The sequence below is a fragment of the Semicossyphus pulcher genome, unplaced genomic scaffold, assembly GCF_022749685.1.
Source record: "Semicossyphus pulcher isolate SPU_LCO1_2020_fin unplaced genomic scaffold, fSemPul1.0.p SCAF_7, whole genome shotgun sequence".
Classification (NCBI taxonomy): Eukaryota; Metazoa; Chordata; class Actinopteri; order Labriformes; family Labridae; genus Semicossyphus; species Semicossyphus pulcher.
In genome coordinates this window covers 20,499,879-20,524,573 of record NW_027211748.1, presented here as the reverse complement: position 1 = coordinate 20,524,573, position 24,695 = coordinate 20,499,879, and the positions used below count along the sequence as shown (strand labels likewise).

Genomic DNA, 24,695 nt, shown 5'->3' with positions numbered 1-24,695 from the left:
ATGTTATTCTGATTCCATGCTAACTGCCATTCCATGCTAACTGATTAAACTTTTTGGGCAGTTAATTTAATGGTAATTTCTGGAGTGTCTTTACCACCATCTCTTGTTGTATGCCTGTATACATAAATAATATGTATAGAATGTTTTCTTTGTGCATTTAATAAATTATTTAACTTTTTTTATTAAATTGCTAAATAATGTCTACAAGACGGCACCAAATACAGCAATTTTATAAACTAGCCTACTAACTCTACAAGAAAGCTAAGGAACTAAAATGTGACTTAACTGGAGGCTGTTTTGCTTAAGGCCCATTAACCTAAATGTTTTCTGCAACACATGACAACATTTGAGCCATAATTTGTGTGGAGGAAATTAGAATACCCAACCACATATTCTGATGTATTTCCTAAAGGCGACATTAAACGAATGTACACCCGTTCTCCACTATGGATTCTTAACATCATGAAATTAGGTAACATTAACTTAACCCAGTGCCTAGCAAGTAGCCTCAAACTTTAACCCATTAGCTTAAAAGATATTACAGTAAACGCTCTCTTTTCGGAGTTAAATCTACATATTACGTACCTGAGGTCGATAAGAATGTCAAGCCTGATGAACGCGTTGTCATGGAGCCAGTTAATCACCATAGCAACAACATCTGAGTGGCGGGAAGTTAAGTGAAACTAAAGAGCACGTTCAAAAACGTTATCAGAGTATTGTACCTAGCATTAGCTACGTTAGCCTAGGCATAGGTTACCTAAAGCACTAAGTTTAATAATCAGTTAACTGTTATTTAGACCATTATGATATTATGTTTATGTTATTGATATAGTTTGTGTTAAGTTAGCCCCATATTGACAGTTGAAGGTTTTTTTTTTTTAGCTAAGGTTAGAGAGCCAGTTGTTGACTGCTGACTAGCAATTAAGATACTTAGAAGTTACTAGCTCCTGTTGCACACCCACCATTGTTGTTGAGAGTTTTCTCTTTAGCATGTGAAACTTTACCCACTGTTGACTACTAAGATATTCATTTTCTGAGTTGTCTCTACTAGCATTTACTGTTGGAATATGTGCTGTATTTAGGTTTGTATCTTTTTTACTGTAGGCTCTTAACTCCTGTATTCAATCCTATCAGTAGACCAGAAACGCATCTCACCTCAGTTGTGGTCAAATGATGGGTAGGATTTCTGAAGCAGTTTGGACCTCCATTGTAAGCTTAATAAACACATGTCCACCACCAGTCTCTGTGCCCTTACCTATCACCCCAATTTGCAAAATACTCCAAAGCCAGCAACATCCTGGTGTGCAAACCCCTCTGGCAGCCATATTCTTGTAATGCACTGCCCTCTGTGGACAACTTTTTGCATCTGCATTTTCAGTCAAAACTGAGAGCAAAAGTAACATGAGTTTCTACTTAAATCATACACTTGCAGAAGGATTTGCCTTTTCTCAGGTTACAGGCAAACATCTCTGCATACTGTATTTGTAAATTTAAGTTTAGAAATTGTGAAAGTATGTTAGAGATAGTGGCCGATTATTAACACTGTAAGAGGAGATGGGATGTATTATAATGACCGTCAGGCGACTCAGCAGCAGCTGATGGAAACTTGGGTGAGTGTGAAATGACATCTTCCCACCAGTGTTCACACTGTGGGTTGTTTCGCATCCTTCCAAAACCTGGTAAAGTGAAAAAAAAATGTCACTTAGTCTTAGTGTCGTAAGATACAAATCCATCAATGAGACACTTTTGAATTGGCTCTTTTTTTATTAAAAAATACTTTGATTGAATTCAGCTTTGGTTTCAGCATTGTAAGATTATTTCCTAGCATCATCAACACCATTGAATGAGCTGCATGGGCATCATGGTGAGATATGCAACCTTCCAGTGACCCAAGCCATCCATTGCAATAAGTCCACGTCATTCTTTTAAAATGAGAGTACAGAGACAAATACACATAAAACAGATACAGATAAACACAAAATAAAGAATACTGAATTAACTAAGATATACTCAACAAAAGTGAATTTCTGAATCACACACACTCATGCTACACATTTAACCCACACACACATTTCCATTAAACCTAATGTTTCCAATCTGCCATCCAGAGTCCGCTGTAAGCCCTGTTGAGTCTCTCTCTCAGTCCCATGAGCAGCAGGTCCTGCAGGCAGTCCCAGGTCACCCACATCCTCTCCACCAGACTGTACTGGCAGTACCCCATAGCCAGGCCGAAGCCCACATCTGTCACATACTGTCTGGCAAGCAGCAGCCGAGACAGGCTGACCAGGGCGGCCCAACCCACGACCAGGACCCGCATGGAGGCCGTGTCCACCAGCTGGGCGAGGATGAAGCGGGCGCACATGGCGGCCCGCGTGGCGTGGCCCGAGGGGAAGGAGTAGCGCTCCACAAAGAAGGTGGAGAAGATTTCAGAGCGGTTCTGAGCCGGCCTGCGACGTCTGACCAGAGTCTTCACAACCCTGACCAACAGCATGTCCAACAATAGAGCTGTGAGAAGCAAAAAGAGAGAGGATATAATGATTTCAGTTTGTGTTACATGCTGAAACCTAACCAGCAACTACCTCAAAGTTGTTGCTTTTATAGTACTAACTTCAATCATTTAGCAATAGTTTCTTCTCTACCTTACCCCATGTTCTTAAATAAGCCGTGATCTATCTATGTGATTTACTTATCTACAACTAAGTATTACTTAAGCAATATCACACACGATGGAGTGCTGTCATACTGAATATCAACAAGGCTGTGATTTAATCAAAGATAGTCACAGGTGTTTATTTAATCATTCATTTGGCTGCGTCAACACAACTAGTTCCCAAACTTGACTGTGGCTGGCCTAGGGATGGGTATCAAGAACTAGTATTTTTTGGTACCAGTACATGATTGATTGTTAATAAAAGTACTGATAAGCTCATGAACATCGGTGCTCCTGTCGATATTTAACGTTAACATTCCATCTTAATTAGTAACATTTCCATATAATCGTTTCATTCTAACATAGCTGGCATCTGTCCCCCAGTGATGACAAAGCCACCGCCGTCACCACCCATTGACCTTGTATTGTTGTGGTCTCATGCTGGAGTGTAATTTATGTAAAAAGGTAGCTGCGCCTAAAGGGGGTAACACCAGCAACCTTATGAAACACAAATTCAACATCTATAAATCTGAAGCAGTGCAGCGTGTTTGACTGCTTTAGCAAAGCAGCTGATACTAACACCATTGCTAGCATTGCTGCTTGTACGTCCTCAGTGCAGCCTCCGAGTCCCGGTGGCTCCGGTGGCATTGCTGCAGGTGGGATTAGCCGAACTAAAAAAGCAGTCTAAATGCATGGTTCTTATAAATAAGCCTGTAGTTATTCAGTCACTGTAAGCACTTCTAAGTTATGTTCCAATTTAATCCACAGACAGCGTCAGTCAAACAGCAGCCCCCGCTTCATCTCCAGTGGGTAACGTTAGCAGAAGTCAGACGCCCAAATTAAACTCATTCTCCATCGCTGAATGAGGGAAATGTCACAGAATGTCACACGGCTGTCGCCACGTTTATTGTAAAAGATTTACTTCACTACAGTGGAGTCCATTTGATTTTGATATGCTAGTAACTACTAGATTGCCTAAGTGGGAATTTTAGGTTGCCATGACAGCCAGAAAACTATTTTTGTATTGCTTATGATTGTTACTGTTACTACATTTACTGTTAATGTTAACTTTTGTTGGTGTAGGTAGTTGACCACAGCTCTTAATCCCAGTTACAACCATACTTCCAGAGGCACATTATGCCACTGCAAACCAGCTGCATGTATTATGTACATTTCTCAGTATGTTGCCATTAATTGACTAATGAAATAAAAGTCTGCTGACATTCGCCTGTGTGACGAAACAATCTAGACAAAGCTTGTTTGCTGTCACATTAATAATGTGATGTTAATTAACGATGTTCAGAATACCTGAGGCGGAGTGATACACATGAGTGCTGTTACGCTCTATATCAGCACTCATGGAATGCCTCTTGTCCAATCAGATTAATTGGTCAGCACTAACTGATGTATAGTTTCTAATAAAACAAGTATTAACTACTGTCTTTATTTGTGTTTATAAATCACTGACTAATACCAAGAGTTTCAAGACGTTTTATTTCATTTTTGACATTAACGAAAAAGGAAACAGCAGCAAATATTTAACAGTTTTGCTTTAAAAAAAATGACCGGAAGGATGAACAAAATATTAAGTTACCAATACAACACTCGTTTAAATGTCTGAAACAGAATGAAATGCCATGGCTGACCTTATTAATCTCTCATCGGCCTGTAGCTATAAGAGGAGTCACATTAGCCTGTTTCCACATCACGGTGGCATCCTATAGGCCATTCTGTGCCAGAAATAGTTCCTCCTTTCCATCACAGCACTATACATTATAACAGAAGGGCTTGATCTTAAAACTGTCAGTCAGCAACTCTACTGTACAGTTTGCAAATTAAGCATCGGCCATGTCGCGTGCATGGCTCTCAGTAGCCACAGGTGCTGTCAGCTGGCTTAAAGGAGAAACTTTCCATGACTGTGTTGTTCTCGCTCACGTGTACGCACAAACGCCCTGCAGCTCTGTGATTTATTATTTGAAAGTATTTGCGTCTTTGGCTTTTTACGCTGTGCTGTTTTGTTAGTTTTTAACACTATTCAGCTCAACAAACCTACTTATAGACTGACAAATGGTTTACTTTGGATTTGGCACAACTGTGCGTAATAACGCATCGGCTTTATTTGCGGCTAATGTGACTATAAAAGGCGCATAAACAAGGGACACTTGATAGCAGGTCGATATATTAGCTTATACTGTTTATTTTTGAATGACATTGAAGAAATCTGCATTCAGTAAAGATTATTTTTGCAAATAAAAAAAAGAAACTTTTCCAAACTACTGTGCCAAGTGCGAGGCGAAGTACGCAGGATATGTTATGGCTTAAATGTGCATGTTAAATAAATAAAATGGTAGGTTTAAGAAGCTGATACTTGACTTAATATTGAATAAATAAAGTTATATTCTTGTTGCAGGAATTCAAACTAGTGTCATCTACACTGAAGTCATAGTTTATAATGAGTGAAAAACAAAAACATTGACTCACCCAGGGCTAAATTCAGCATGATCTCCTGCTCCTCCACACTCTCTCCCCGCAGCAGAGTGTACACAGTGCCGATGAGCCAGGGGATGACGTGCCCGGAGAACTCCACCAGGCGCACCAGGGGCCGTATGCCGCCCAATGGAGCCTCCTCACAGGCGCACACCCCGAGCCGCTTGGACAGCCACAGATCTATCGCCAGCAGAAACCGGAGCGTAATCGTGAAAATCGGCTGGTTTAGACTCACGGAGAAGTCTTCAGTTTGCGCTCCGGAGGAAAAGTACGAAAAGCTGGAGCCCCGGCGGCGGGCATGGCACTCAGATGATGCCCATCTTCCACACACAGATCCTCGGCCACTATTCCGCCTGGACGTGGGTGAGGACATTGTTGTTTGGCAAAGTGTGCAGAGTAATCTACCCGCACTTCTTTATCGACCACTTGTGGCGTGGGAACACAAAACCCTGCTGCGCTTAGACGCAAAACATCCTGCAAACTGGAGAGTCCGGATACAAGGGGTTAAAATGGCACCAATTTAGACCTGGACTGGTCTGCTCCTGTCACGTGGGCACATTAACCTTCCTGTAAACATATAATTAATCCAGCAGTGGTCTAAATTTATCTTCAAAATAAAACATTATTTATGAGCGTGCAACATCCCAAACAAATCCACTGCCTCTATTCATGTTGCCGTTGATTTTATGATTACATTTCTTCACAATGCGTGACGGAATTCTGGTGTAGGAAGGGGAAGTGTTGGACAGTGGTGCACTTTAATAAAATAAATAAATCCTTGGTAATTCCCCGGGCAATACGCCTGCGTAAAGTGGTAAGTTGGAAACCTTTTGAGAACTGCACCAATTAATTAAAACGCACCCTGAACGCACCAGAGTATGAGTAAAAACTCGGTCTATTATACAGTACGATGTCCTCTATATGTAAATAGAGCAGCACTGTTCAGGAAAAGGACCCGCCTCCTTTTTAACTGATGCTGTCTGTCATCACCGCTGGGGCTGCTGAACAGGCGGAACACCTCCACGGGCACACTAAACATGCCGGGACTGCTGCTCGGAGATGTATTTCCTGATTTCGAGGCGGAGGCAACGACTGGAAAAATAAAACTGCATGAATTTCTCGGGGATTCGTAAGTATGACTTATTAAAAATGGTTCTTATCTTTGGTTATTGGTCGTTTATAGGAACTGAGCGCACGATGGAGCTTGGCAGATTGCGGTCAGTTCCTCTTACTGCTTTTTTACTTCTGCTTTGGTCCTCTGTCTGTGCCATCTTCTAATAGTTGTAACCTATAATGTTGGTATCATAGACTGTAGTGTCTACAGTTGGCATTGAGGCCTGTTAATGCATAAAACATAATAATCTATAATATTGTGGACATATAAATCTGCTCTGGCAGCTATCAGACACACAGCCCTTTATATATTACATTATATGGCTCTTACATGATCCAAATCAGAAGCATCCATAAGCAGTGCAGGTCAGAGGTCAAACCTAAAATCCTTCCACCATGTTGATGGTGCATAATCCAACTGCTGACCCGCTGAAAAAGTCCCTGCTGTTGTCATTTTTGCAACCTTTGTGTAACACAGAGGTCACATCCTGTCAGTTTGGTGTCAGCCTCATCATTCAGGTCAGCATCAGTCTATTGTGCAACCAAACAACAGTAACAATATTCAGAGATTTGATGAGCGGAAACTGAGTCAGACTGAAACCTCAGATTGAATCTCCTGATCAAGACATGACACTTGACACACAGTTTCCTTTCCAGGTGGGGAATCCTGTTCTCCCACCCTAGAGACTACACCCCCGTCTGCACCACAGAGCTGGGCCGAGCTGCCAGGCTGAGCGAAGAGTTCAGTAAACGCGACGTCAAAATGATCGCCCTGTCCATCGACTGCCTGGAGGATCACCACGGCTGGACCAAGGTGTGACAGCTGCAGCAGAGTTTCTGACAGCACATCTGGAGTAACATTAGTGGTATTGGTAACGCTAGCAACGTGTTAATGTAAACATAGAGCACAGGGCTGTCTACAGCGGGTCACGTAAGAGGGTTGTGTGGTTGTTAGAAGGGTTTTTAAGGCACACTGAGCCAAGACCAGCCACCACAAAAGTTAGGAATGCTGCAGGCCCACCCAAACCTTTAATCAATCAACTCCTGAGACTAAGATAAAGGATTTTGTAACATATCTTAATATCATAAAAGGAAAAATCTGCAATGCAGTATAAATGAATGATCCATTGAACCATTTGAAAAGCAACAGAATACAAATACCTGTAAATTAAATGTAAATTACCTCTTACATCCCCCTTCTGGGGCTGAACGGTGGTGCAGTGGTTAGCATTGTCCTCTCACAGCTTGAGAGTTCCTGGTTCGGACGCAATGGGCCTTTCTGTGTAGACTTTTACATGTTCTTCCCGTGTTGGCGTGGGTTCGCTCTGGGTACTCCGGCTTCCTCCCACAGTCCAAAGACATGCTCGTTAGGTTCATTGGTGACTCTAAATACGTGTGAGTGTTAATGGTTGTCTGTCTCTGTGTGTCAGCCCTGTGATTTACTGGTCATCAGTCCGGGATGTACCCCGCCTCTCTCCCAATGACAGCTGGGATAGGCTCCAGCTCCACCGCGACCCTGAATGCGATAAGCGGTATAAATAATGGATGGATGGATCCCCCTTGTGATACCTTCAGGAACCACTGGGAATCACTGGTTTAGGCTATTCTTATGTTTTAAAGGAAGAAGCAAATTAGCCTTACAATTTTTAAAGACAAGTTTAGATTCACAATGTTAGAAAACATTACGAAAGAATAAAACTGGATTAGATGTTACGGTTTAACGTTATAATAAAAGCAGTTTGTATTTTTTCAGACGATACTGCTTGAGGCTGGTTAAAATTAATTTGCTGAATATCTCAAACATTTTCGGAACAATTTCATCACCAAATCATGTTCTTCTTCATTTTCTTTTAATCTTTATTTTGTTAAATTTTCTTTGTGAAACTTTTTATGCTGCTGTTTTGGACTTGGGATCTCAGTGGGATTATTGCTGGTAAATTAAAGGTTTAATAAAAATAATGTTAAAAATGTAGACAACAGAGCTTCATGTGTGGCACTGGTTAGGTTTGAATAACTAATGACTTGTGTCTCTGTACTAACTAGGACATCCTGGCCTACAACTGTGAGGAGTCTGCGTGCAGCTCGCTGCCCTTTCCCATCATCGCGGACAGTAAACGGGAGCTGGCAGTCGCCCTGGGCATGCTGGACCCTGATGAGAAGGACAAAGATGGCATGCCGCTCACTGCCCGCTGTGTGAGAGTCTTTAACAATCACAATCAAACGTTTTGTTTTACAGGCTGAATTAAAATTATTTTCTTTATAGTCGCACCTACAGACAGCAAACATTAACCCTCCCTCTGTTTGAGTCCAGGTGTTCATCATCGGCCCTGACAAAAGGCTCAGACTGTCGCTTCTCTACCCGGCCACCACCGGACGCAACTTTGACGAGATCCTGCGGGTGGTGGACTCGCTCCAGATGACTTCAGGGAGACGAGTGGCTACACCTGCTGACTGGAAGGTACGTCACATGTTTGTCCTTAGCCGGCACCAATCATTCATAGAAAGATGAATGAAGCTGCTGTGATGTGAATTAACCCAGTGTGTTCTCTGTCTGTGTCAGCCTGGAGACTGTGTGATGGTCCCTCCCAGCATGTCTGAGGAGGAGGCTGCGTCTCTGTTCCCAGAGGGCGTCTTCACTAAAGACCTGCCGTCTGGAAAGAAGTACCTGCGCTACACGCCCAAGCCATGAGCACAGGCAGAGACAGCACTGATGTATAACACTTGCTTATGTGTACTAGATAGTCAATAATCCAGCAGCGATTAATCCTGGACCTTAAGGAGCTGGATTACTGCTGTGTTTTTGTCTTTATCAAGTAGAAAAACAAGTCAGGGAATTCAAGTTTAAAATTATAATCTCGAAGATTTTTATGTAAATAAATGTCTGTTAAGTCACTATCTATCACCGAATGAGGTAACACAATGGTGATTGAGCCTATGGCCCACTGATGAAAGCTTTTGCATTTGCAGTATAATGGACCGGGTGTCTGTGGCGACTTTCGCAGAAAAAAACTCACAAGTGGCGCCCAGTTAAGCCGCTTTCCCACTGGTCAAAAAACCCACTAACACCCAGCTTTTTTCCTTAATGGGAAAGGCTACAATCAGCAGTCAGACCTGGGTCAATGGCTGCAGTAGACCCGGGTAATTATTGCCTAAACTCCGATCGGCATTGATAGGAACAGAAAACCCGTGTCAACACGCTAATCTCCGCCCCCTTTCTGGCGCGATGATATGCTCTGTCAGTAACTTCTACGACTCCTTGTCATCTCAGCTACAAATTCCACCTGCCTCCGCCCGAGCAGGACTCGAACATCGTTCCATATTTGTCGGCACCAAGTTTGATAAATAGACTGAATGAGTAATAGATACAATAAAGACCTAACCACCGTAACATCTTCACTGTTTACTAACCTTGTTTCGGGCGCATTTGTGACGTCAGACGGTGACACAGCAGAAAAGAGAACAGCAGGAGTATACTTCACTGGCAATGGGAACAGAGACAAACGGCATCTATTAGCAGGTCGTCCCAGGTCTGAAAAACCCGCGTCAGCTAATTTTGGTGGGAAAGGGGTATGAGTGACGCGTTTTCTACCACCAAGAGAGGGTAGGCGGAGCTAAGCGGCTGCTTTTCCGGTCTCTGCAAGTGTTGCGAGTAAACAGTAATCTTCTATGGCTGAACAAACAAAGAAAACATAGATGACTACAGATACAACCTCAAAAACAAGTGAAAATCCAAACAAAAAGAATCAAATTTGACGCTCAGATGACACACATGTGAAACTGTCTGGATATGTGCTCCATGTGTGCTCCCGCAGTTGCTGTTTATCGCTTTAGGTGCCACCAAAGAGAAACTGAAATCTTCGAGGTTACAACTTTAAAATGAATCTGAGATAGCTGAGATGAAACTAATCTCTTGAGTAATATTTTTCTAATCCTGGATTTTTTTCAGTGTGTACTATGATCAAACCTGCAATGTTTGAACTATTTTTGAATATGAGTTGAAATTAAAATGTGTCTTTTTAATGTTAAAAGAAACAGCAAAACATCTATTTTGTGACAGTGAAACTGTCTATTCTGGATCCACGTGTGATGTTGCAGCTCTGTTTTTTTGAAACAATGCAAGAGGAAGTGGTTACTGAAGACGTTCACACATTGGATGACCTACTGAGAGCAAACAATACGAGCGCTGCACCTGAGTTTGCATTTTATATCAGCGGATTAGTCATGAAACACAGCTGGTTAGTTACACATTTGTAGGTGGATAACTGCTTGTTGACTTTCACATAACTGATACTTAATCTTTGCATTTAGCCAAGACAATCTGTTGATTCCCAGCATAAATACTCTGTTTGATTTTAACTTTCTACTGTATGGCGCAATAAAAGATTTAAAGACTGATGTTAAGCAAACAAGGACCTGGCTAAGGTCTGCTTTTAAGGCGTCTGTTAACTCAGCTGTGTAGGATTTGGCGTTCCTGCTCACCGGGTCGGCAGCATCAGTGAAGAGCTTATCAGCTCTGATCCCGGCAGCGGGCTCCCCTCTGCGAGCGGCGGGCAGGAGAGTGTAAGGACAGACAAGGGCCGTGCAAACAGGAAGTGGCAGATTTAGATAAAATGCAGCGACGGGAGAACAAAGGAGAAGGTGTTTAAATATGAATGAGTGTCATTGTTGAATAGAGGAACACTGAATTATATATCAAAGTAGATTCGGGTGGAGTGGCAGTGAGAGGTAGGGGCACAGTTCTTTTGTTTTAATCATTTATTAGGAATACATTTGAAGGTGGCGGTACCTGGTCGCCTCCTTCTTGGACGTTTTGGGCAGAACTGCAGCAACAACAAGGAGAAGTTTCAACAGATTGTCGTCTGCCAGGTGGTGTGACAGCCTGCATATGTGAAGTCTAAACCCACCCTATATTTAGAGAGCTGCTTTTTTTTAGTTTATTTAGAAATTGTACAAAATTAAACTGTTATCAATGTAAAAAACAAAACAGCACAGTTAAGACTCCTGTTCTCGTCTCCTGTGGGGATTTGTCATCACCATTACGTCAGAGAGAGTCACTTCCAGCTCGGCCTCCTCCCACCAGCCGTGTCATCTCTGGCTCATGAGGGTCTGATACTCCCTCTGGTGGGCGAACAGTCGCAGGAACACCTTGTACTTTCTCTTGTAGAAGCTAAAAAACACAAAGAAATGCAGACAGTAATCACACAAATTTGATGCTTAATGTTGTAATTTTTAGTTTTTATTTGGTTTACACCTTGCGTTGATTTAAGGGATATAACTTAGCTATTTTAAAATCAGGTTGAAGCTTGAATAAATATAATAATTTAACAGAAACATACTTGTAACACGCTCATAAATGCTTATATGATGGAATTATTGAATTGAGGATCATATATGTTATTTAAATGTCTCACCTCTGGAGTTCACGCTCAGGCTGAACAACTTTCCCCACTTTGGCCATTTTCTCCATCGCCTCCTAAAACACAAATTTAAAGACAAACACATCTGAATAAATTATGTTTTGCACATTCAGTTTCAGGCCAGCCGTGACCCACTTATAGTATTAACACGAGCCAACTGCAGTGGTTTTGGTGTGGCTCGGTTTATGACTAATGCAGGGCCTCTCAACCATCTAAATCTACAAAATCCAGCCGGTGGACTGCGTGCGGCTCAGAGGATCAGACACAACAACTGCCTGTCGTACTTACGGCTGAAAATGGATTGACAGGTGCAGCCTAGTCCAAACAATAACGTCTTATTTTTAGAATATCTGGCTTAAAGGCTTTCCATTCTCTGTGTTACGAGCTCTGAGGCTGAGACACCAAAGGATGAGAGCTTGACCTCGCCAAAGATTAATCATCGCTTTATTTCTTAAACACATTGGGCCTCATTTACGAACAGTGCGTACGCACGAATCTGTGCTTAAATCTGCTCGGTGACTGAGGGAAGAAGAAACGTGCACTTCATAGTTTGTGGTTTGTTTCACCAGCAGATGGAAGCATTGAGTCAGTGGTTATAAGGTCTGTATTGTGAGCACATGGCTTGGCATCCTTGAAATATAAAAGACTGGATTCCAAACTGCTGAATAACTTGCAAATGGGGACACCTGTGAATGTGCCGGGCGGTATATAGATAAACGTCTTCCCGTCGTGACTTCCTTTTCCGCGTGCTGCATTGTTACCGAAAGAGAAACCGCTTTCTTGCGATTTACTTGTTATTAACGGGTCTTACCTTTGCCGACATTTCAACATCATGATGCAGATTTGTAAGAAGTTAAAATTCAAGCTTTGTCAGGTCCGCCCTCAAGAGGAGAAGAAAACTTTTTAAATGCTCGTTTGCTGAACGGAGGTCGGATGGATCTGATGCATTCGAGGAAGTCGGGAAATCTGAACGCTGAACGGCTTTCGCGACACAGCGCCAAAGGAACTCATCTCAAGTTAAATTTCAGATCTAGAACAGATTGTTAGCTGTTAGCATGCAGATGTCTGATTATAGAGATTAATAAGAAGCTAAATCATCATCAGATGATGCTGATGGGAGCCGGGATGTCGTTATGGCAGATCACGTTCCGCCTGCTTTTGCTCTCCTCTGTGCATACCATAAAACTTCAAGCTGATCCCAATCAAACACCCTTTTACTTGCCAGTTGTGGCTGCATGTTTGAAAAATAAACTGTCTCAGTTAGAAGCCTGTATACTAGAGATGGGCGTTTGAAGAAATTCCTTAGCTCAACCATCGATGACATTAACGATAAATTAATACGTTTTTCACCTGCGATCTCGTTTTCACAGCAGCAGGTGAGCCGCGCGCGAAGGAGGCTCGTTGTCATAGACGTTGCGTATCCTGACTCATGAGACCGACACTAAACAGCTGCACTCAAAATCTTTTAAAACAGAATAAGAACTTCAATAATGAACAGCAGAGGTCACATCTTAATCAGTGCATTTACGGGAGGGACCAGCGGACGTCTCTGTGTGCCTGTTTTTCTGACGAGCATGTGTGGAGACGCTGCTCCGGGTGTGGGAGAGACAGAACGCGAGGGGAGAGTGTGCAGTAAGTTAATCAATTGTGGAAGACGATCTTTTAGACAGATAAAAAAAGAAACATGACAATATTAGTCACCAAACAAGCTTGCAAAATCAGGAGAGCCGAGACATGATCATGCAGGATCAAATTAGTGATTTGTACATGATGTTATTCAATAGCCTAATTGAGCCTAAACATGTTCAATAGCCTCAACATTCTTTCTGGTTTTAATCAACATTTTTATACTTTTTCACATCTTTGCTAAGCACAAGTTTTGAACAAAAATATGTTATTGTCTAGTATAGACACCTGTCCCAAATAAAGGAAGGCTGAGTTTAGATTAAGACAGATAAAAACCTGGTCTATTAATAATTGACGTTTTACGTTATATCATGTAAATATACTGTGTATAATATAATATTTACAGATATTTACAATATTTACATTTTACAGAAATATAGTGAACAGTCTCTAAGTCAGAGCATGTCAAATATTTTCTATTGCACATGCTCTGACTCTGATAATGTATTAAAATTTGTATGTTTTCGTTTGCTCTTGGAACCAAACTGTTGAACCCAACATGCACAAACCATTATGGCAAGAATTCACAACAATGTACAGCATCTTGCCACTTGCATAAAATAGCTAAATTAAACTGTGACCAATGTCTCGGTGTATTTCCACTAGAACACTATTTCCAAGTGAGTTATCATTTAAGAGTACACAATGAGACATTACTGTTTTATCCCCCTAAAAAGCATCAGAAGCCTTTTTGCTGAAGCCCCTGTACACTGTACGACCCTAGTTTGAATCCTGCATGTGTCTGTGTGTCACTCTACCTGTATACTGCTGTAGTCCTGCGATGCACATGCACCCAGGATGGCTGCTCCTATTAACACGGCCTCCATCTGGTCCGGCAACACCACAGGAAGTCCTGAAACACAGCATGTTGAAAAAAGTGGCTTCATTGGAGAAACTTTTAGATCAAATATAATGACGATATAGAAGCTGTCATCATCCCTCATTAGTATTCTGTACCTGTAGCGTTGGCATGAATCTGTACGAACAGGGCATTTTTGCTCAGCCCTCCGCACAGGAACAGGGTTCGGATGTCATGCCCTGCTTCTCTCATGGCCTCCAGAATATGACGAGTACCGAGCTGAAACCAAAGAAGACGACACACGTGGAATCAGGTTACAAGAAAACAAACACAACCTTTCCTTTGTACTTTAAGGTACTAATGTGTTACGTTAGGAAACTTATCAAAGACAGTCGACTCACAGTGAGGGCTTGTACAGTGGCCAAGTAGAGAAGGGCCAAGTCATCCAGGGTTTGGGAGAGCGACAGTCCGATCACCTGCAGAACAGAAAAGAGTAAAAACAAATATGTAAAAATAAGAATCAGCAGATGGTGCATTTACCAAACACTGGGTGTGTAAAAGAAAAGCTTTCATTGAGGGTCTGGTATCTCAAATCATCACTGATGCAGTCGAAACAATATTCACCAGTTCTTTCCTCGCTGGCTTCCTGCTTCCTCCAACTACAGATAAAGCCCTGAAACAATAACCAGCCTACTGAACAAAGAGATGATTCAGTGGTTCAACGTTATTCTTCTTAGCTGTGAAAGTAAACTTCTGTCAGTGGAATGATATTAAAATGAAAGCTGATATCTGCAAACCAAGAAAAATCAAACGTACATGTTTTGTTGTGCATTAAGAACTGACCCTGGGCCTGACTGCGGTGCATTGTCAAGTTAGCTGCTTCATTTAGCTGCGAGCTAACTGTGATATGAATTCCTAAGTTAAATATTCCTTTTGTTTTTTTTAAAGATTATTTTTAGGCCATTTTTGCCTTTATTGATAGGTCAGCTGAGGATGCAGCGAAGGGCCGAGGGCGGGAGTGGAGCTTGCTGCCGATGCATCACAGACTGTAGCTTCTGTCTTTGGAGCGCCTGCCATACCCACTGAGCTAAACCAGCACCCTGAAAGTTTAATATTCTTGGAAGTATAATATTTCTTTTATTCCAAGATTTTGCATTGATATCACTCTCATGTCGGTACTTCATAGACGGAGCTAGAGCCAGGAGGCGCTGAGCTTAGCTTAGCAAGTGGAGGCAGGTGAAAACATTACTCTCTTCACTCATTAATTCTACCTGTTGTTCTCTTATTTGTTTGAACACTTGCACAGAAATGTAACAATAATTTTGGCTCCGGCTGTTACTCTTGATTTTCCTCGCTGACGGTCGCTTTCCTTTTCAGACTGTTTGCCTTCATCTGAGCGTCGAATTTGTTCCTTTTTCTTTGGATTCTCACTTATTTTTGAAGTTGTATCTGTAGTCATCGATCTTTTCTTTGTTTGTTCAGCCATAGTAGATTACTGTTTACACGCAACACTTGCAGAGACCGGAAAAGCAGCCGCTTAGCTCCGCCTACCCTCTCTGGCAGACCAACCACTGCTGGCTGATGGAAACACATCACTAAATGGGCACTGCTTGTGATTTTTTCTGTGAAAGTCGCCACAGACACCCAGCCCATAATTATACTATATACTGCAAATGCAAAGGCTTTCATCAGTGGGCCACAGGCTCAATCACCATTGTGTTATCTCATTCAGCGATGGATAGAGACTTAACAGACATTTATTTAAATGTAAATCTTCGAGATTATATCTTTAACGCATATAAAGTGGTTTCGATCTCCTCATCTAACTCTGAAACAGAAAATAAACCTTTTCTTCCAAAAATGTGAATAAAATTAATTCATAAAAAGGTAAAAACATTTTGACTTACTTCACATTATTTTTAATCCTTTACTGATCAATATTCTTTATTAGCCAAAACGATAAGGTACAACTAAACAACAACCCCTTTGTCTCTGTGGGTTAGTGTGGTAAACAAACTGAAAAACACATGATACGATCAATAATATTTCATGTCATAGGTCACATGAAGCCTTCTCTCATGTTCTCTCACCATGCCCTTCAGGGTGGGGTCGGCCAGGGGCGACCTGTTCCCGTGGAAGTCCGGCCACACGTGAAGACTGGAGGCCAGCAGGTCAACAGAGGAATGGGAGTCGGCCATCTTACTCAGGTGGCTGTTCAGGTAACTGTAGACGTTCTCGCCAGCGAAGGGACATCTGGGGAAATTAACAGTGAACTAAATTCAGAAGTCACTCTGATGCAATTTATTACAGAAAATGCTTCAGGCCTTTAACACAGCAGACACTTTAACATGCCACAGCAGGGAATAAATAAGTCTGACTAACACTCGTATTAAATCAAGAACATGATTTTAACACCCACATAAGTTGAGTATAGAAAACGTTCAACACTTTAAGCCTCTAATCTTCCTGAAGCTTACTGACACTATTCTACATGAGGGATGACAGATGTGCTGAAACGTTTTTTGGGAGGTGCAGCACTAAACCCATCAGCTGACCTCTGCCGTGCCTGTTCCTGGAGCTGAGTGTAGGCGGCGTGGCCCTTCACCATGTGCTCGATCTGAGGTTGAGACAGAGAGGATTAAGTACGACAAAGCTGATGAAATAAAGGCTTGTGAAGCTGCAACTGTTACATTTTCATCATTAATTCATTTAACAATTATTTTCCAGGTTAATTCATAAAATGTTTCATGTAAAGTTCCTGGATGTTGTAGGGACGAAAAAAAAGGGTTTCATTTACAAGGATGAGAAGCAGGAAACAATGATGACATCATCACATCTGAGAGGCAGGCAACAATATCTGGTGTTTTAACTAAATGGACAACTTTTGAATGAAGGGCTGCACAATTAAGCAAATTAGTATCAAATATGCAAAATGGCCGAGGGCAATATCCAAACTGCAGTAGCTGCAATCTTTAATAAAGGTCAATCACAGGGCTGATACATAGAGACAGACAACCTGTCACACTCACACTTATGGGCAATTTTAGATGCACCGATGAACCTGACGAGCACGTCTTTAGACTGTGGGAGGACGCAGGGACAACGTGCAAACTCCACACAGTAAGGCCCCCTACGTCCGACCTTGGATTCCAACCAGGAACCTTGTAGTTGTGAGGCGACAGCACTAACCACTGCACCACCGTGCAGCCCCTAACTTGATATACATAAAGACAAATTGGATTTTTTTTTTTATCCCAACAAAATCAAGGCCTCAGGTTTTACAATCTTTTCCTAAAAACATGAGACACCGCCTCTTGCTTGTCTATTTACCATTAATATATTTACAAGTATTTTCTGACAGCCAGATATTTACTGGAAATGAGACTAATTGCTTTTAAATGTTTTTTGTGTAGGCAGATGTGTTGATCGCATATACAGTAGATGCATTCACACATGGAATATATACATCTTGTCTCTGTGTGGAAACAGTATTCCATCATGTTCCTCATGCGCACTAAAGCAGGTGAGTAAAGTCCTGTGCATAGCTCGACAGCAGACTGACCAGCCTTCCTGTCGCGCTCTGTCCGCCCTCGTTGAGCCACATGCCGGGCACCATGGCAGACAGGCAGGGCCCCCACACTCCAGGCACAAACAGAGGCTGCTCGCTGATCTGATGCACAAAGGTGAAACATAACATGTTTATTAATAATGTTAGAAAGGTAATAATCTAGTAAAAAGAAGATTAATTGTTGCATGCAGTTTTATGAGAGATGATTGGCCTGTGCAAACAGGATTATATACTGTATGTCATTATACAACAGTTGTTTAGACCAAGTAATCTGATTGGACAAGAGACATTCCATCAGCGCTGATATAGAGTATAACAGCACTGTGACTTTTAAAGTCATGTATCACTGCGCTGCAGGTGTTTTTTATACCGTTAATTAAGATTACAGCAAACAGTCTTTGTTTAGATTGATCAAACTTGTACATCAGAATGTCAACAGACTCGTATTTCACTGGTTACATCATAAATTAACACATACAGATACATTTCATACTGCAAAGTCACGTAGCAGGAACATTTTCGCATCAGTCCTAACTTAAATTTGATGAAAAAATGTCACAACACAGGAAATAATTCAGAGTGTCTGTGTCACAAGCTTCAATAGGAGGGGTGATTTATCACACTACTTTTAATAAACCGCATACCTGCGTATTAGTATAAGCTAAGTTTTACATCACCTCAGAGTCTCTTAACAAAACCAGAAGGTGTGACAGCGTGATTCATTACGGGAGGTTTTGTATACGTCATGCTGTGTGTGACATTCTCAGAAAAGTGTCATAGAGGTCATCACTGAGTTCTGACCAAACCTGTGTTTTAATAGAAGATCATAAGAATCTTGTTTTCTGAAGATCAGCTCTGCTTCAATTAAAAACAGGAAATGGTTAAAAGAGCATCACACAGACAGCAGCTGAAGTTCAGCTGTAGATCTCTCACCGCCATGTGACAGGTCGAGGTCCCACAGATCATGGCCAAGCGTGATGTGATTGGCTGGTCCTCACAAGGCAAATGGAAGCCTTTCACATCTGCACCTATCACACCTGGACAAAGGAAATATAAATGAGATATAAAGGGAATATTTTTGGTATTTGGTGTTTGCAGCCCAGTCAGGGACAAATCACAATGATTTGCTAATCAAAAGCATTAAATCCTTTTGAAGTGCGTCTCTAACCTTCACATTTGATTCTGCAGTGACACTAACTGCTGGAATAATGTTTGTCAAGCTGGTTTGAGTTTAAGGTGGACGGGTCAGGGACAGGGGGCGTACATCACCGTGACATGCACAGCAACTAAAAGTGCAGAGTGTTTTAACCTCTGACTGATACAACAATGTGTGATCGGCAGAGGTCGCAGCCGGAGGTCAGAGGGCAGGGTTCGTGAACAGTTTATCTCCCAGAACAAAACCAGATGGTTAGGATTTCTGAACCAGAGGACTGGTCTGCTGCTGCCCTGAAGCTAGCAGATACAGTATACCAGCGACAATAAGTAACTCTAAATTACATATAAGTTACCTCCTATCTAAGGTGTCAGCCTCAACTCCAAACTTTTTAGATGTATGCACAACAAAGGCTTGAATGCCACGGACTCGCTGTGGATATTTACATTCTCCTGAGATTAAACTCTAATGTTTGGCGAGTCCATGACCTTCACTTGCACCATAATTATCAAACACTTAATGTTCGCATACGCCTTCACTTTGACCCTCCAGGGGCTTCATTTTAAACGCACCCTCAGCCAAAAGATCAAAGTTTAGGTTTAAAATAACTGGTACTTCTAATAGCTACATGGAGCCTGCAATTGCGACTTAAGATAGACTTATGTTATACCAAGGCCTCCAGCATGAGCGTCGATGAGGGAAGCACCAACGGCAGTCCCTGGCTCCAAACCCAAATCTGCTGCTGCCTCCGTGGTGAGGCCGTCTCCCAACGGGCTCCCTGGAGGACACGTCATACTGCCTGGATAACAGAAAATGGACAGCCTTAAATAGTAGATGATTTGTTTGAACAGATAATAACATGAATGCTTTGTGATATTGCTTTGTAGTATTGCAGGTTTTTGTAAAATCTTGAATGATTAGAAGCTTGTTTGTTGATGTATTTTTACCTATTTTGGAAAAGTTGTTTTCCTGGAGATCCTCCAGTCCAATGCTGCTCCAAAAGCTGGGATCCCATCCTTCTGGGGGGCAATACGTCCATTTGCACACAAGAGTACATAAAGACCTGTTAAACATTGCAGTAAAATCGTCACATGTCTCAAAGTATATTCATTAAAGCACAGCATGGGGTCACATTAAAAGAATTGGGCGAAGGCCACAGTATCCAAAAAAAGATTAATCATGATTAAAAAAAACACATTTACTGGAAATTTCAAGCCCTTTTCATAAACCAGACAATAGATACAAGAATAATGTGTCACACAATCACAATGACCATCATCTAACAAAGCTCACCGTGTTAAAGATCCTGTTGCCTTCCAAGACAGGAAGTCTGGAAGATCAAAAAAGTGAGCAGCCTTGTTCCAGCAGCTTTCTCTTAAATTCTGATGGAAAGACACGAGAAATATGAGCTAATGACCCCTGATGCCTCCGAAGAAAAACAGCAGCAGGCACATGTTGACCACCTAATATGGAGAGTGAAATAAAACACATAGAGGTCAGTGGTTCCCGTGGTGACCTTGCTCACCTCTCACCTCTTTGAGCCAGAGCAGCTTCGGGGGTTGCATCTCTGGTGACATGACCCCTCCCACCCTGCTCAGGACCCTGTGGCCGGTGTTTGTTATACGTGCGGCCTGCTCTTCAGCGCGATGGTCCATCCACATCACCACGTTCCTTTGTCTGTCACCTGGGAAAGATTAGTTACATCAAAATGTAAACAATATATACCAAACAGCTTGTACTGCATGGACGGCATTTTAAACTTTAAGATTAAATCTGTCTATTAGGTAATATATTAACCTGTATATATATATATGCAATATCTAGGGAGCATCTAATCAGTCATTTAACCTGAGTAACTGACTTCTGACCCCTGTGCCTACCTTACTTAATTGAAAAACACATGTATCCCTACCATCTCCAGGGGTTTTGCTCTGTAGCTGACCCTGACCTCTGACCTCGCTGTGGAGGAGGGGACTTTACCTTCAGAGATCAATAAAGTATCCCATTACATTAGACTAAAACAACTCGTTTAAGGAAAACCTCTCAACAAAAAGCTCCAGGCGATCCATTCTTGAACAACACAAACACAGTTTAAGCATTCTTACATTAATTATGTCCAATGTGTACATAAAAGTTGCTTTACAAACTTTTCCTGACTGAAGACAATAAGAGTGACATGTAAGGAAAAAAGGTCAGACTATAGAGAAAAGAAATGTTGCACTGACCATCCTGGTTGACTGGCACAGGCTGGAAGCTTTGGTCCAAAACCACTAGAGAGCAGGTAGCATCAAAGCCAATCCCTCGGACCTGACTCCTCTCCACGTCTTGGGTAACTTTCTGGAACAGATATCAAATATACCGGTAGTCTAAAAATCTAAGGTCAATGCTTTAAACACAAGTAATATCTTTATTGTAATTTTCAAGAGGGTATGTATGAATACATTGAAATATTTTCTGAAAACAAAAAGGTTTTTTGAACAGTTAGCTAAAAGTATAAGATACATCCTCTAAATATAAGCTAAAATTAATAAATAGACAGTTTGAATACTTAACTTCAGCAAGAAATAATGGATAAAAAAGTTAACCAAAAGTAATGGATAAACAGTGTAACAGTGAGCTAAGAGTAAGTGATGATCAGTATTAATCCTTAGCTAAGTGTAGCTATACGTAATGGATAAAGAGATGAAGTATTATCAAATAGTAGTTGGTTCATTGTTGAAATAGTAACTAAAGCACATGGATTTCCCCTTAAACAGTTAGTTATTGTTAAAGGAAGGAAGTAAGGAAGTAAAAGATAAACAGTTGAAATAGTCATCTAAAGTATTTGAGTACAAATAGTTAGCTACAGCTAAAGGAATGGAACAGTTGAAAAAGTCAGCCTAAGTAAATAACTAACAGTTAACAGCTAACTGTTTGCTATAAGTAACAGATACACAGTCTAAGTATTAGCTTGAAAAAAAACAGATTTAACAGTTGAAAATGTTTGCTAACGTTTGGCTAAAAGTAACTTTAATGTATAAACAGTTGAGTTAACAGTTTAAAGTGACGGATAAACGGTTGAAAGGTTAGCTAACTTTTGGCTAACAGTTGATGTATCAGCCAAAAGTAATAGATGAACAGTTAAAGTAGATAGTTAAAAATAAAGGATTAACAGTTCAAATAGTTAGCTTACTTTTCTAGAAGTAACGTTAATGGGCTGAAGTTTAAAGTAACGGACAAACAGTTGAAAAGGTAACATTCACGCTAAAAGTAACATTAATGGACACAGTTGAGGTAACAGTTAAAAGTAACAGATAAGCGGTTGAGGTTAGCTAACTTTTGTCTAACAGTTTAAGTATTAGCCAAAAGTAATAAATGAACAATTGAAGTAGTTAGTTAAAACTAAAGGATAAACAGTTCAAATAACTTTTTTCTACTTGGGCAAGACACTGAAACCCAAATTGCTCCCGGTGGCATAGCCATCGGGTATGAATGGGAATAGATCTGATTGGTGATCGGCACTTCAGTGTGTGAATGAATGAACGTGACATGTAGTGTAAAAGCAGCTTGGGTTGTTGGAAGACTAGAGGAGTGCTATATAAGTACACTCAATTTAAAATAATGAGCTAAAAGTAAATGATAAACAGCTCAAATAGTTAAATCACTTTTCTAAAGTAATTTTAATGGATAAAGAGTAAAAATTATTAGCTAAAAGTAATGGATAAAAAGATGAAATAGTAAGCTATAGCTAAAAGTAATGGATAAACAGTAGTTAGTAGTTAGCTACAAGTAATGACTTGTAATGACTACAGTTTATACATAAGCTAAAAGTAATGGTTAAATAGTTTATATATTTGAAAACAATAATGAAAAACAGTAAACGTTCATTGATATATGTTAAAGGATCAAGATTTTGTGATTCCTTGGTGTTAGAAACCTAGCAGAAATTCACTTTTGAGCACAAAAAAATGTAATAATAATTGAAATGAAAACATGTTGAACATAAGTGAGGTTTATGATGTGGTCATTGAGTTTACCTGATTGTAAACAAGCCCCTGCTCTGAGATCAGCCTACCTTGACAACTGTGCAGCATTTGTCCCAGATCTCAGAGGACGACTGGACATAGTGGTCAGACAGGGGCTCCCAGATGCTGATGGGTTCCTCTGCAGTGCTCTTCAGCAGGCCTGTCCTGGTCACCAGTGCAGCCCTCACACTGGCAGTGCCCACGTCCACTCCAACATAATAGACCTCTGCCATGAGGAGCCGAGCTGAGTAAGAGGAGGGGGGAGCAGAGGGTCCAGGGGTGGATTATTAACCAGGTTGCATGGACAGTGTCAACATTTAATGGACGATTTCGAAATAGATGAAAGCTAGCACAGATATTAACGCAAGTGTATCATACATTTACTTTTGATTGATGATTTCTCTTGTCAAACACTTCAAATCGCCCTTAACTAAACATTATAACGCTACAGTGCAGCAAGGGGGAAAGATCGCAGAGGGTTTTCACCAATAACTCGTACAGAATAACATTTAAAGAAGTAACAGACTTTATCAAACACAAGGGCAATCAATGCAACTCCTAGAACAGCCTTTCTGTACTTACCAAGTGATCAAAATCTTATTTAAGCGCATAAAACATCACTTTTGAGTTTCCAACAGCGTACTTTGTGCTGCAGGCGGTGATAGCGACGGAACGCGAAAGCGGACAAAAAGGGCAAAGTCGAATTCGTCTGCTGAGCTGTATAAAGTCCGAAGGAAGACAAGTGAGTCAGCACTATGACTTTATTCGTTTGAAATATCACTGTTTTATCACTGCAACACAATACAGCATGAATGTTCATAGACATAGCTCATTTCTCGCTACTGTGGGAGTCCTAAAAGATCTGTTTAATTTCCTGGTCTAATTAGATTAATATTATAAATATTCATGGCCATGTCAGAGACTCCTGACGTACAAAACAAGGTCATTTGGGGCCCCCAAAGCCTCGGAGTAATTTAAAGTTTTTCACAAGCACCTTCAACACTTATGTACAATATTAAACAAGACATTGTCTTGGTCATTTAACCTATTTAGTCATACGCTGTCTTGTAAATTGAAATCTAATTGTATCATGTTTAGTTTAGCTTATTCTCTCATCATCTATATTCCAAAGTAAAACAGTTTTCTCCCATATTAACACAAGCTAACACAAAAACACAGGAGGCCAGGCTACAAGTATTATTCTAAGCAGCCTGCCAAGGGAGGTTTCAAACACTTATACACAGACTTTTTTAGAACCAATTTCCTGAAACTGTTTCAATGTATACAAAATCAAACAAATATTAAGACTTGTTTTGAGGGTTTGAGCAAATAACTAAAGCCTCTACATATAGTTGTGGGCAGTGTAGGGCTACTAATGGTGAACTTGACAAATTCAATAGGAGGCCAACATGGGAGCATCACCACCACCACCATCTCTCCCATGTGTATGTTCCCTGTCTTCTCCAAGTATAAAAAGTAAGTATTTATTTAGGATAATGCATCTTGTGAGCGCAGAACTACCCAAATGATTATAAAGGACAAGGGCTCAGGATAAACAAGTACTGCAGAAGTCTTTTCAATTAAATTGATAACGACAAAAAATATTTGCAATAAATCAAATAACTGCAAACCAAACTCAATGCAAACCTACATGGGACTTTCAGGCCCTATAATGGTCTGAATCCACCTGGGCATTTGTAGGGAAGCCCTTATTTAGTCTGTTTTGTTTTCTCAAGATCTCGACTTATATCTTACATTATCTGGTAATTATAAGCTGGTTTTCCTATTATTATTACTTTTTAGATTATTTTCATTGGC

General features: G+C 41.0%; 3 protein-coding genes across 4 annotated transcripts; 1 reads left to right on the top strand and 2 right to left on the bottom strand.

Annotated features, from left to right (window-relative positions):
* Positions 1 to 2,000: 2,000 nt before the first annotated feature.
* LOC138612211 (polyisoprenoid diphosphate/phosphate phosphohydrolase PLPP6-like) lies at positions 2,001 to 5,510 on the bottom strand. The gene is made up of 2 exons (XM_069685528.1): positions 5,132 to 5,510; positions 2,001 to 2,505 (listed from the first exon to the last, which is right to left on the bottom strand). The coding sequence occupies exons 1-2, from the start codon at positions 5,508 to 5,510 to the stop codon at positions 2,084 to 2,086; spliced, it is 801 nt and encodes a 266-aa protein (XP_069541629.1). The 3' UTR covers positions 2,001 to 2,083.
* A 639-nt stretch (positions 5,511 to 6,149) lies between these two features.
* Positions 6,150 to 10,619, top strand: LOC138611694 (peroxiredoxin-6-like). The gene is made up of 5 exons (XM_069684891.1): positions 6,150 to 6,266; positions 6,908 to 7,064; positions 8,294 to 8,443; positions 8,562 to 8,708; positions 8,811 to 10,619. The coding sequence occupies exons 1-5, from the start codon at positions 6,175 to 6,177 to the stop codon at positions 8,937 to 8,939; spliced, it is 675 nt and encodes a 224-aa protein (XP_069540992.1). The 5' UTR covers positions 6,150 to 6,174; the 3' UTR covers positions 8,940 to 10,619.
* Positions 10,620 to 11,000: 381 nt separating this feature from the next.
* On the bottom strand, positions 11,001 to 23,527 carry fggy (FGGY carbohydrate kinase domain containing). Of its 2 annotated transcripts, XM_069685059.1 has the most exons (14): positions 23,460 to 23,527; positions 22,928 to 23,121; positions 20,167 to 20,255; positions 19,821 to 19,936; positions 19,544 to 19,672; positions 18,654 to 18,757; positions 17,715 to 17,822; positions 16,708 to 16,769; positions 16,243 to 16,405; positions 14,554 to 14,628; positions 14,311 to 14,431; positions 14,112 to 14,206; positions 11,662 to 11,723; positions 11,001 to 11,417 (listed from the first exon to the last, which is right to left on the bottom strand). In XM_069685059.1, the coding sequence occupies exons 2-14, from the start codon at positions 23,108 to 23,110 to the stop codon at positions 11,336 to 11,338; spliced, it is 1,389 nt and encodes a 462-aa protein (XP_069541160.1). In that variant the 5' UTR covers positions 23,111 to 23,121; positions 23,460 to 23,527; the 3' UTR covers positions 11,001 to 11,335. The 2 variants fall into 2 exon arrangements, with proteins under 2 accessions (XP_069541160.1, XP_069541159.1); XM_069685058.1 differs by lacking the exons at positions 22,928 to 23,121; positions 23,460 to 23,527 and adding an exon at positions 20,406 to 20,534.
* Positions 23,528 to 24,695: the final 1,168 nt, after the last annotated feature.

Coding starts and splice junctions, on each gene's coding strand:
- fggy (XM_069685059.1), bottom strand. CDS start 23,110: ATGGCAGAGGTCTATTATGTTGGAGTGGACGTGGGCACTGCCAGTGTG. Junction 19,673..19,820: donor AAACAACTTTTCCAAAATAG/GTAAAAATACAT, acceptor TCTGTTATCCAG/GCAGTATGACGTGTCCTCCA. Junction 18,758..19,543: donor CGCTCATGCTGGAGGCCTTG/GTATAACATAAG, acceptor TCCTTTGTCCAG/GTGTGATAGGTGCAGATGTG.
- LOC138611694 (XM_069684891.1), top strand. CDS start 6,175: ATGCCGGGACTGCTGCTCGGAGATGTATTTCCTGATTTCGAGGCGGAG. Junction 8,444..8,561: donor TGCCGCTCACTGCCCGCTGT/GTGAGAGTCTTT, acceptor GTTTGAGTCCAG/GTGTTCATCATCGGCCCTGA. Junction 8,709..8,810: donor CTACACCTGCTGACTGGAAG/GTACGTCACATG, acceptor TGTCTGTGTCAG/CCTGGAGACTGTGTGATGGT.
- LOC138612211 (XM_069685528.1), bottom strand. CDS start 5,510: ATGTCCTCACCCACGTCCAGGCGGAATAGTGGCCGAGGATCTGTGTGT. Junction 2,506..5,131: donor CATGCTGAATTTAGCCCTGG/GTGAGTCAATGT, acceptor TGCTTCTCACAG/CTCTATTGTTGGACATGCTG.